This window comes from Colobus angolensis, unplaced genomic scaffold, assembly GCF_000951035.1.
Source record: "Colobus angolensis palliatus isolate OR3802 unplaced genomic scaffold, Cang.pa_1.0 Scaffold358, whole genome shotgun sequence".
In the NCBI taxonomy this organism is placed as follows: domain Eukaryota; kingdom Metazoa; phylum Chordata; class Mammalia; order Primates; family Cercopithecidae; genus Colobus; species Colobus angolensis.
This window is the reverse complement of record NW_012116910.1, coordinates 1,655,700-1,668,351: the sequence shown is the minus strand read 5'-3', so window position 1 is coordinate 1,668,351 and position 12,652 is coordinate 1,655,700. Positions and strand designations below refer to the sequence as shown.

Sequence of the window (12,652 nt, the reverse complement as noted above, 5' to 3'; positions counted from 1 at the left end):
TTATTATCCCCAATGTAACCACTAGGAAGATAATTAGAAAATGTACAAAAAGGAAAGAACAAATGGATCAAAATGGAACATTACAAACATTCAACTAAATAATTTTTAAATGGGCAGGAATTGAGAAATAAAAAATATATATGATACACAGAATGCAAAAAGCTAAATAGCAGAAGTGAACCATTTCTTATCAGTAATTAAATAGTATATATATATACACACACATATATATAGAGCTTGAAATTTTTAATTAAAAGTCAGAGATTGGCAGATTGGATTTTTAAAAAGCTGAAGTGCCTTGGACAAAGATGCTGAGTTAAAGGAGGTTGTCTTCCCTACTGAGTAATGGAGAAGCTCCAGGGCCCCAAGATACGGTGGGTCCCAGGGGAAACGGGGAGGAGTAAGGATGGGGTTGGGATGTGAGGTTAAGCACAAGGGTGGTAGCTAAGTATCCATATATGAAACATGTTGCTGACCCCACACAGCAAGCAGCTAGCCTCTGCCAACCCACAGGAGATAAAAAGGGTCTGATGTCAGGACACCAGAGGTATGGCAGGTGGGAGAATGGGGGACGCACTGGGAAGGAAAGAGTGGGGTTTGTGACCATAATACTGAATAACTAGAGTCTTTCGTGGGAGAGAGAGGGAGTATTTACTTCTCAGAACTTATGAAGCTATGGAAAGTAAGATGATAAGAAAGTAGTGTAGGGATAGACAAACTGACAAGTGGAATTGACTACACAGCCCAGAAATAGACTCAAGTATGCCCATAAATGGAGCTGAGGACACAGGTAGCTTTTTATGCCAGTGGGGAGAGGACCTGTTCAATGAATGCTGCTGGAAACAATACAAATTCATAGAGGAAAAAATGAAGTTAGATCTCTACCTCACACCATACACTGAAATCAACCAAAGATAAAGACTTGTCTCTCAAAATCAAAACTTAAAACTTTTAGTAGAAATAATAGATGGCTATCTTTTGGATATTTTGTGGAAAGATTCATTAATCAAGAACAAAAAAGCATTCCTTTTACAATATGAATAAACATGACTATATTGTAATGCATGATCTGGTTTCTAAAATGGTATATTAAATTAAACATGGCGTTAAGTTGCACATGGACAGACTCTATCTGTAATTCACCCAACTGACAAAAGGTGTGTATAAAGAATATATAAAAACTCATATAAATCAATGAGAAAAGCACAGAGAGTCCAATGGAAAAATGGACTAGGGACATGAGCAAGTGCTTCATGGAAGAGAAAACTCATATGGCTCACATGTGTTCAGATTCATTAATATTGAGGAAAACACCGGAGGAGGCCACAATAAGCCACCAGTTCACACTATTCGACTGTCAGTTCCAAATGTGGAGAGGACATGAAGCAATAGGACTTCTTATACCCTGCTGTGAGAGTGTAACATGTGCAACACCTTTAAAAAACAGTGGCCTTATCTCTGAGAGCTGGACATTCTAGCAATTGCACCACTAGGAATAGCCCCGGGAGAAATGGTTGCACCTGTACAACAGGAGATCTGTCAAGATTGGGCTGCACAGCTGGGTAGTGAAAAACCGGAAACTGTCTCCATGCCCAACCATAGCAGAGGGGGTAATTAAGTGCAGTATGGGGTGGAACAGCCACAGAAGCAAACGCGAACAGACTACAGTGACACACGGTATGGACGGACCTTGGCAATTCAGTATTAAGTGAAAAAAGTGATTCCCCAAAGACTCCAGATATTACATACACACAACGTCCTTTCTGTTAAAAAAAAGAAAAAAGAAAAAGTTACCAATGTATTGCATGTATGTACTCTTCAGGAATATTATACATCTCTCTCTCTCTCTCTCTCTCTTTCTCTCTATATATATATATATACACACACACACACATACACACATACACACACACACACACACACATACACACATACACACACATACACACATACACACACACACACACACACATACATACATCTAAGGAACAAAATTTAAAGGAAAGCAAGAGAATGAAGAACATGAGCGGGGTGCAAGGACTTGGAATGGCGGCCCTGACAGCAGACAAAGACGACGTCAGACTCTGCTTTTGTTTTTAGTGCTTCCTCCATTATCATAAATAAACAAAATACAGAGTCAGTGAAGGAAGCAGGTCACTCAGATCAAGGATGAATCGGTGTTCCCACCCAGGATTGGGATTAGTGTGACTCTAGGCACCTGGGATCCAAAACAAGGGGAAAGAGGCAACCACCATTCGCTACGCCAGACCCTGGCAGTGATGTTCACAGCTCCATGAGCTCACACATGACCTTCTTGGGAAGCGATACGAATATCCCCCATATCCTTGTGAGGAACACGGACTCAGAGTAGATTAAAAATTTATGAAGTTATAGAACCAGCAGCATCTCCACACTGGCCTAGAACCCAGGTCTGTCTGATGCCAAAGTCCAAATGCAGGTTACGGTGCCAATTAGTTTCCGATTGCTCTGCTAAGAGGAGCTTTGGATTCTTGCAAAAAGTGAGAGAGGTGGGCCTGGGACGCCTCTGGGGGATATCAGAGCAGCAGGATCAGACGCAGGTCCTGGACTGAGCCTGCAGCTAAGAGAAGCAGCTCACAGGCCGGGTCTGGGGGTGCAGGCCAGTCCCCATCAGACTCTCAGTGACTGTGGCCACTTGAGTTAAGGGCCAGGGTGTGACCTTCCATGGTCAGAATGGGGCTCTCCTAAGTGGAGTGAAAGACAAACCTTAGAGCTTTAGGTGGGTCCTTCTGAATCTCTGGGGCCACAGAAGGAAAACTAGGCACTGCAGCCTGACGGGGATGGGAGGGGTCAAGTTGTGCAGCCTCCCTCTCGCTGCGCAGCCTCTTGGGAGGGAGCGCGCAGGCCATCTGCGAGGATCTGCACCCTTAGCCTTATACCCTTTGCTGGGTGTATGAGTGCTCGGCTCTCAGTGCAGAGAGACAGCCCTATGGTAGCTGCCTCTGCCCTCCTTTCCTCTCCGAGCTCCTCTGCTCTGCCCGAGCTGACCTCTGGGTGTGAGTCCAGACCTGCCCACACATCCTGTGCTGCATCCTCAGTGCTCCCAGCCCTGCCCCACTTGCAGGCTCCCTCACTCAGTTCCCCTTGGACATTTGAATGTGTCTCCAACACACTCTCGTGCTCCATCTTTTTTTAAAATTAATTAATTCATTTTGAGACGTAGTCTTGCTCCATTGCCCAGGCTGGAGTGCAGTGGCACGATCTTGGCTCACTACAACCTCCACCTCCCAGGTTCAAGAGATTCTCCTGCCTCAGCCTCCCAAGTAACAGGATTACAGGTGGTGCCATCAAAGCAGGCTAATGTTTTGTATTTTTAGTAGAGACAGGGTTTCACCATGTTAGCCAGGATGGTCTCGATCTCCTGACCTCGTAATCTGCCTGCCTAGGCCTCCTGACATGCACCATCTTTTGACCATCAGGTAGACACACACACACACACACACACACACAAACACACACACATTATTTAATCCCACCTGTCTCCTATATGCACAGTTTTCCCAACATTTTATTAAAATTTCAAACATAAACAAGACTGGAAAAGGCTTTACAGAAAAAAAACAAAAAACAAAAACCAAAAAAACCTGAACCCAGCACCTGGATGCGACCAGGGCTAACGATTGTCCTCCGCCCCATCACATAACTGCCCGCCCATCGCCCTGGTCTGCTGCATTTCAGACTGGTTGCAGACATCCACACACCTCGCTGAGATGCACACACGGTACTAAAGCACCTATTTTTGTGTTCTGTCTGCTTCTGTCACACACACACACGTGTTTCATAGTTGAAAATAGTTTCTGTCCCGACTTTATCTTCTATTCCATACCCGCCTTTGATGGTGTTGAAGCAGCACCCTTCCGGACCCTTCCTGTAGACGGAGTGCCTGTGTCCCCCAGATTCACATGCTGAATTCCTAACCCGAGGGTTGTGTGTCATAAAGCAGAGCCTTTGGTGTCAGCTCACGAACGAGGGACCCCGATGACAGGATTCGTGAGTGTCTTTAGAACAGGCATCCAAGTCGGACCTCACTCTCGACTCCCTGCGTGTGAGGACAACCAGAGGAGGCCATCGGAGGACCAGGAAGGGGCTCTCACCAGACACCGGATCTGCTGGTGCCTTGACCTGGGACTTCCCAGGCTCTGGAATGGTGAGAAATACATGTTTGTTGCCTAAGCCCCTGGTGCGTGGTACTTCTGTGGAACAGGCGGAACAGACTAGAACACCAATGAATGCTTACAATTAGTCGAACAAGCAACTCAGGGTATTGTTGCAACCTCCACTGTGGAGGAAGACTGCTTGGTGCTCACTGGAGGGAAGAGGCCAGCAGCTTTGGGGATACCCCAGATGGTGAGGTCCTTTCTAGATGCCAAACAGCGGCGGGACTCAGGCTCAAGCCCTGGCAGGGAGACAGGAGCTCCTCATGATCCCCTCTGCTAGGAAGCACAGGAGGAAGGAAAGACCACCTGTCAGCAAAGCACAGTCTTGCTTTGGGGAGGAGCTCACAACAGGCCATGAAGGCTCCCAAGTTCCGGCAAGCACCATTACCATGGTTTCTGCTTGCCAGCAGATCCCAGGAACAGGTAGCTCCTGGGAGGTTGTGTGAGTGCTCGGAATGTACTACACAACAGACACCACCTGGGCATGAGTCTCACATGGAAAGCACCCTGGATGCTTGCTAGTGGGATAATACAAAGGAACGGCTCCAGCCTCCAGTGGAAAATTAATACAAGCCACTGAATGAGGCGCCGGGGATTAGGGTCTTCACAAGGGCAATCCTGCTCCCTATTCCCACTTCCATTCCAGCTGGTCAGCCTGAATCCACCCATTCCCTTCAACATCCCACAGCAAACATGCAGACCAGAATATCCCCCATAAGTTTGTCTAGTATCCACCACTAGAGACACTATAAATTCCTACACATCTCCCACTAAAATAGACCTGTGATTAGCAACATCACACCCCACAGGCACTTAATGAATGGATTTTCCCCCTGTGGCAAAGCGTGACATGATTTAAACAAAGTCCCTGACCGCTGGAAACTGATGTTTGTAACGTGCCCAGTGCCCAGCAGGCAGAGCCTGAAGTAAAAGGCTGTGAGGGAGTCTATAAGGTGGACCAGCTGGATCCAAACTGTTAGGTGACCCTGGAAGCATTTTCTGTGAGAAGAAAAAGGGTTAATGGCAAGTGATCGCCTGTTGCATCTAGAGGCTTTGTAAACTTATGTGGTGTTGGTGTAACACTTTTCACATTAAGCGAGGTTAGCTCATTCTCCCATGGAGAAGACTTGATTGAAATGAAGACGGCTTCCAACAAAGAGTATGATTTAAAGATGGAGTGGTTTATGCCCATCAGTATCTTACATTTTAACGGAAGAATGTAGAGTTTAAAAAGCAGGTCCTAAAGAGGTGTATAACATGATTACAATTTCATTTAGAAAATGGGTCTCATACACAGAAAAAATGTTAAAAGGGAAGCTGCAGGAGGTGCCAATCAAAATGCCTGCAGGAGCCATTGGTGGGTGGGAGGACTGTGAGTGCCTTAGGTTTTTATACCAAGAATTTTTGTAACTTCCCTGTTTTCCATTTTGATTTTTTTTTTGTTTTGTTTTTTTTGTTTGTTTTCCATTTTGAATGTGTACTGATAAAACATATATATTTTTTCAAAGTGAAAGTTTACAATCCTGGTCACAATCAATTTTCTATCATTCTTGCCAGAAACGCATAAAAGACAAAATGTCTTAGTTTTTACCTAGTATTAGAACCAGAGTCAGGCTATACTTCGAAGTAAAATTCAGCATAACCTGGATTCACTAAATCAAAGAACACCAATTTAGAAGAAACATTAGTGGGTTGTGTGAAAGAGCATTTTCACACTAAGTGATATTTAATCCTTGGTTGCTGAAACTAGGCACAACTCTTAAGCAACGTTCAGGTTTGAGAAACTGATGACTGGGGCACATCTCCTGGGCGGCCTTTCTCTGACCCAGGAAGCTGCCTGCCTCTTGAGCTGCAGAACCCAGCTGGCCTTCCCTGGCCTGGAACTCTGGCACTGCCCCCAGCGCGTTTCCACGAAGGGCAGAGCTTCTGGGGCACTCAGGAAGAGCAAGGCAGGAACTTCTGTCCTCTGCTCACCTGGGGGAGACTGACTTACTGGGGCTCCCTGTGGAGTTGGGATACGGGGAAAACACCATGGGCCACTCTCAAAATAAAGCGTATGTTTAACGCAACTTTGCTCCAAATTCCAGGTTGCCTGGAACTGAAACAGAATGTATTTTCCATATACATTTTAAATAAACTTACATGAAAAAATTAAAGTTTAAAAATTGTCAGAACTTTTAGAAATGAAAAAAACCTGAGAATGTGCCTGTCAGACATTAAAGTGTATCTCAGGAAGGTCCAGTAATTAAAACAGCATGGTTTAGGACACAGATCAACAAGACAGAAATAAACGTGTAGAAACGGATCTCAGTCTAATGCTTATGGCAAGCACTAGGAAAAGGGGGCCTTTGAATTAGATGGGAAAGGTGTATTGTTTCATAAACAAGGTGGTAACCATTAGTTAAGTCTCTGAGATAAAGTAACCTTAGCTCTCTCCCTGTATGCAAAAGTAAGTTCAGGATGGCTTGAAAATCAAAACATAAGGAAAACCAAAAGAGAAAAATTATGAAAATATCAACAAAGAGTTCTAGATGATATTTGTAAAACTCTGGAGTAAGAAACACTTTTTAAAAGAAGACAGGAACATTTGACAACTTTGACTTCAGAAAAATGTATGACCTTCACATTGCAAAAGACACGATAAACACAAAATTTTAAGAGACAGACTGAAAGAAATACGTTGGAAACACATCGATCACAGAAGTATTATCCCTAACATGCAAACACCACTTAATATTGACAATACAAACAACTCCATTTAAAAGTGTGCAAACATTTGAAAAGCTAATTCATACAAGAGGAACTGTGAAACAGTAAAAAGAGAATGACAATATGTTCAGTGTCATTAGTAATAATTAGAAAGAAAACAATATTGTCAGTGTCTGACAACACTGGCACAAAGGTGCTTCTTGCAATTTTGTTTGCAAAACCTAAACTTGGTCATAAACCTAATATCCTATAGTGAACATGGGTTGACTAAGCCATGGTATATGCACATGATGAAAGAGGGTGAAGTCCCTGACAAGAAGAAAACACATCTCTATGAAACGTCATGCACGTAATCCATGCCATATTGTTGAAGGAATCAAAAGAGGAGGCTGCAGAATGATTCATATGGTGTACGGTAACCTCTCAACGTGAGTGAATACGTATAGAGAAAAAACATGTATTTACCCTCTATTATTAAAATGGCATTTTGAGGTGGTATTCAGAAAGGGAGGTGCAGAATATTTTTAATTTATGTACTATCGTATTTAAACTGATACAATGAGCATGTCATAAAGTTTTAAGTTCTAAGTATAAGTTAGGTATTAAATTCTCCCCTATCTAAATGTTGCTCCATGGCCAGACACAGTGGCTCACGTCTGTAGTCCCAGCACTTTAGGGGACTGAGGCAGGCAAATTGCTTGAGCTCAGGAGTTTGAGACCAGCCTGGGCAACATGGTGAAACCCCATCTCTACAGAAGTTGGCTCAGCATGGTGGCATGAGCCTGTGGTCCCAGCTACTTGGGAGGCTGAGGTGGGTGGATTGCGAGAACCCAAGTGGCAAAGGTAGTAGTGAGCTGAGATTGTGCCAGTGCACTGCAGCCTGGGTGACAGAGTAAGACCCTGTCTCAAAAAAATAGTAAAAAATAATTTTTAAAATGTTGCTCCATGATCCAGGGCAGCTGGGTTGGGAGGATGAGGCCAGCTGAGTGCACTGATCCGTGAGGGGTAGACCCAGGAGGCATGAGGTGACCTCAGTAGTCTGGGGTCCCGGGTGCCTCTAGAGGAACCCCGAGCAGCTCTGAGCCATGAGGTGTGGGTGCTCCTTCTTCCCAGCACGAGGAGCCTCCCTCACACACCCTCCCTGGATAATGTCGGTCCTGCCTCTGGGCGTGTGTCCACTGGGCCCTCCACGGTTGGGCCATCCGGCCCCGCTCAGCAGCACGACCTACTGGAATGGTGGCAGAGACCCCAGAGGACCTGGGCCAGGACAGCTGCAGTTGCTGGGTGCCCAGAGTAGAGGACAGGGCTGTTCTGTGCAGGCTGCAGTGGGCGCTTTCTCTGTGGGGTCAGCTGGGACTCCCTGCAGTGACAGGAGGAGTATGGCAGGCAGGGTGGGGACCGGGATGTGATGTGAGGGCACGAAGAAGGCTGTGCCAGTGTGAGAGTGTGTGTGTGTGCATTTGACTGTGTGCGAGTGTGTGTGTGTGTGTGTGCACACGTGCATGCCTGTGTCTGTGCACCTGGAGTGCTTTGAGACAATGATTCTTATCTTTCCATTTCATTTCATTTTAGACTGTATTAAATGATTCTGGATGAAACTTATTGTAGAGGGTAGGAGCGCAATATCTAAACCCTGAAACCCTGGGAAATGATGTATAAAGTTGCTTTTTAAGATATAAAGTTAATATGTCTTCATTTTACGGAAAGGAAAATGAAATTGCAAACAGAGTAAATAACTTACTCAACATCATGTGTGAGTAGATTTCCTATTACTCTATGTTCTGTGAGAAGTGTATCCTGTACTGGAGATTCTCTGGGAAGAATATGCATTTGTTATGGCTGCACAATTTTATTTCATCAAGGAACAGGGCACCCTTTAGAACGTATGCTTAAAACTGGATCATGGTCCTCTTTATAAAACAGTCCTCTTTCAGCTTTTGTAGTTTGGAGGGTGAAAAAGTGGCGTGCAGTTGGCCTGGAATTGTGCAGTGTTGGGGCAGAGCTGTCATTAGTGGATATATTTAGAGTTGAAATGACAAGACCTAATTCTCAATGAATCACTATTAGAAACATTAAAAGACATTCAGGCTCACAACATTACATGTGTTTAAAGAAAGAAAATAACTACACTTGGCCTTATTTTTGTGCATACGTTCAAATGTTATTTATGAAGAATTCTTTAATTTTTTTCAAGTAAGGTAAGTGCAATACGCTACATGAATGGCTATAAATGTTAAGTGAAACATTTCTACTTTCCATTATGTCATCAGTTTCTTTGAAGATATTAAATAGAGGACGTATTTTCCTAAGTAATTCGAGTTAAGGCAAGGGTACAACCATGTTACAGACAGATAAAATATTCCCATTAAACTTAGAAACTTACCCAAGTGAAGATGGACTCGGGGCATCATCTGCTTCCTGTGGAAAAGTGAAGCACAATTCACAGGACGAACAAAGACCTTGTTGACATTCAACTTATTCTCAAACAAAATTCAACTTCATTACTAGTCAGTTCTGAGTAACGGTGCATTAAGGATGCCTGGACATGGAACAGGATCTCAGTAGGGGGACATCACCCTTCCTCCCAATTCTTGTATTATGGGCTGAACTGTATCTTCCTCCAAATTCATAAGTTGACATCCTGACAGCCAGTATCTGAGAATGTGACTATATGTGGAGACAGGGTCTTGAAAGAGGTAACTGATGTTAGATGAGGCTATCAGGGTAAACCCTAATCCAGAGTGACTGGTGTCCTTATAAGAAGCAGAGATTATGACAGAGACACAAACAGAGAGAAGACTGTGGGAGGACGCAGAGAACAGGTGGCCGTCTACAAGGCAAGGAGAGAGGCCTTGGGAGAAACCAACCCTGCAGACACTGTGCCCTGGGACTTCCAGCCTCCAGATATGTGAGAAAATACATTTCTTGTTCCAACACCCCATGTGTGGTTCCTGCTTGTGGAATCTCTAGCAAAGAAAAACAATCTGCTACATGTGCACACACGTTGTTTTCGGTGCTCTTGGGTAAGAACCTGGGAGTGGGAGTGCTGGGTCATACGGTAAGTATATGCTCAGCATCTGAAGCTTTGTCAGAGTGCCTACCGATGTGGCATCATCTTTCATCCCCATGAGCAATGGATGAGACTTCCAATTCTCCCACCTCTTCACCAACACTTGGTATTGCTCATCTTCTTTTTAATTTTTTTTTAGAGAGAGAGTCTTGCTTTCATTGCTCTTGGGTAAGAATCGGGGAGTGAGAGCACTGGGTCATATCATAAGTACCTACTCAACATCAGAAGGTTTGCCAAACTGCTTGGTGATGTGGCACATGGCATCATCTTTCATCCCCATTAGCAATGGATGAGACTTCCAGTTCTCCCACTTCTTCACCAACACTTGGTGTTGTTCATCTTTTTAAAAACTATTTTTTTTAGACATAGGTTGCCCAGCCTGGTCTCAAACTCCCGGCCTCAAACAATCCTTCTGCCTCCTTGGACTCCCAAAGTACTGGGATTTCAGGTGTGAGCCACTGTGCCTGGTTTACATTGCAAATCATTTTTTATTGTAGCCTTTCTAACATGGGTGCCATGCTATCTTATTGTGGTTTTTGCTTGTGGATCCCTGATGGCAAATGATGTTGAGCACCATGTGCTTTGTCATTCGTATTACAGCCTTGGGGAAGTTTTGTGTTCAAATCTTTTGCTCAATTAAAAACAGAGTTTTCTTGTTACTAGTTTTGAAAATTCTGGCCGGGCGCGGTGGCTCAAGCCTGTAATCCCAGCACTTTGGGAGGCCAAGACGGGCGGATCACGAGGTCAGGAGATCAAGACCATCCTGGCTAACACGATGAAACCCCGTCTCTACTAAAAATACAAAAAAAACTAGCCGGGCGAGGTGGCGGCGCCTGTAGTCCCAGCTACTCGGGAGGCTGAGGCAGGAGAATGGCGTAAACCTGGGAGGCGGAGCTTGCAGTGAGCTGAGATCCGGCCACTGCACTCCAGTCCGTTCGACAGAGCGAGACTCCGCCTCAAAAAAAAAAAAAAAAGAAAATTCTTTAAATATTCTGGATACAAGTATATGACTTGTAAATATTTTATTTTAGTCTGTGGCTTATATTTTCATTCTCTTAATGTGGCTTATATTTTCATTCTCTTAATGGTGTCAATTGAAGGGAAATTTTTAAACACTTAAAATCAAATTTAATCTTTTTTTCAGAAATAACGTTTTTGGTATCTATCAAAGAAAACATTGCCTAACAAAAGACCCCAAAGATATCCTATGGAAGGAGACGCGGAGGCGGACGAGATGGCGGCAGCAGCTGCATGGGCAGGAGGCGCCGCAGTGGTGGAGGCGGCGGTGGGGCTGGCAGGGGTTCCAGCTGCGGGACAGGCAGAGGCCGTAGCTGCATGTTGGGTAAGTGGAAGACAGATGATATGCCTGTGAAAATTGACAAGTGAGATGGATCAGCTGTGAAAAACTGGATGATTCTGCCAAAAAGGCACTTCTGGAAAAATACAAATATGTGGAGAATTTTTGTCTAATCGACGGTCACCTCACTATCTATACAATCTCCTGTTGCTTTGCCATAGTGGCTGTAACTTGGGATTATACGCATCCCTTTCCAGAGTCCAAGCCCATTTTGGCTTTGTGCGTCATATCCTCTTCTGTGATGATGGGAATTCTGACCATTTAGACCTCATCTGAGGAGATCATCTTTCTCATGGCCCACAGAAAAGAGCCTACAGGCGTGGATTCTGGTGATATTTGGGAGCTGCCCTCCAGTCTTAAAAGGTTTGATGGCAAATACACCCTGAAGCTGACCTTCATCAGTAGGAGAATAAAACAGCAGCGGGAAGCCGAGTTCACCAAGTCTATTGCTGAGTTTTGACCCCAGTGGGACACTGGTCATGGATGCATGAGCCTGCAATGTCCAGGCTCCATGACAGTCTCACCATAGGAAGAAACATTAAATAGCCAATTCTAAAGGTAGTCCTCTTTCTGCTGAATCTTGCTGAATTACTGAACTGCGTGGTGGGGGAGATAAAAAGAATTTAAAATGGGTAAAGTAAGAACTGTTAAAAAGTCCATGTTTTGGCCGGGCGCGGTGGCTCAAGCCTCTAATCCCAGCACTTTGGGAGGCCGAGACGGGCGGATCACGAGGTCAGGAGATCGAGACCATCCTGGCTAACACGGTGAAACCCCGTCTCTACTAAAAAATACAAAAAAACTAGCTGGGCGAGGTGGCGGGCGCCTGTAGTCCCAGCTACTCGGGAGGCTGAGGCAGGAGAATGGCGTAAACCCGGGAGGTGGAGCTTGCAGTAAGCTGAGATTTGGCCACTGCACTCCAGCCCGGGTGACAGAGCCAGACTCCGTCTCAAAAAAAAAAAAGTCCATGTTTTGTCCTGAAATTTTAGTCTATTCTGGATAAACAGGATTTTCTGACACAGATATGAGAAGTTGTAGCTCTGATGTCTAGCCGTAGTCACCTCGGTATTCTGTTTGCATTATTTTAATTTGCTTTTCTGCAAAAGCATTTTTGCTAAAAGTTGTACAGACTTTTCCCTTTGTACCTACCAATACTTTATATACTACAGCTTTGGGCCATGCAGCATTTTAAGATACAATTTTAAAAAATTATTAATGTGGACCAGGTGCGGTGGCTCAAGCCTGTAATCCCAGCACTTTGGGAGGCCGAGACGGGTGGATCACGAGGTCAGGAGATGGAGACCATCCTGGCTAACACGGTGA

General features: G+C 44.6%; 1 protein-coding gene and 1 pseudogene across 1 annotated transcript in view; one reads left to right on the top strand and one right to left on the bottom strand.

The window, feature by feature from the left end:
- ZDHHC11 (zinc finger, DHHC-type containing 11) overlaps positions 1 to 12,652 on the bottom strand; it is a 60,908-nt gene that overhangs the window by 4,810 nt on the left and 43,446 nt on the right. The window contains exon 7 of the mRNA XM_011953149.1: positions 9,289 to 9,323. Coding sequence (XP_011808539.1) covers positions 9,289 to 9,323 — 35 coding nt within the window. The remainder of the gene's footprint in view (positions 1 to 9,288; positions 9,324 to 12,652) is intronic.
- LOC105519698 lies at positions 11,210 to 12,546 on the top strand (annotated as a pseudogene).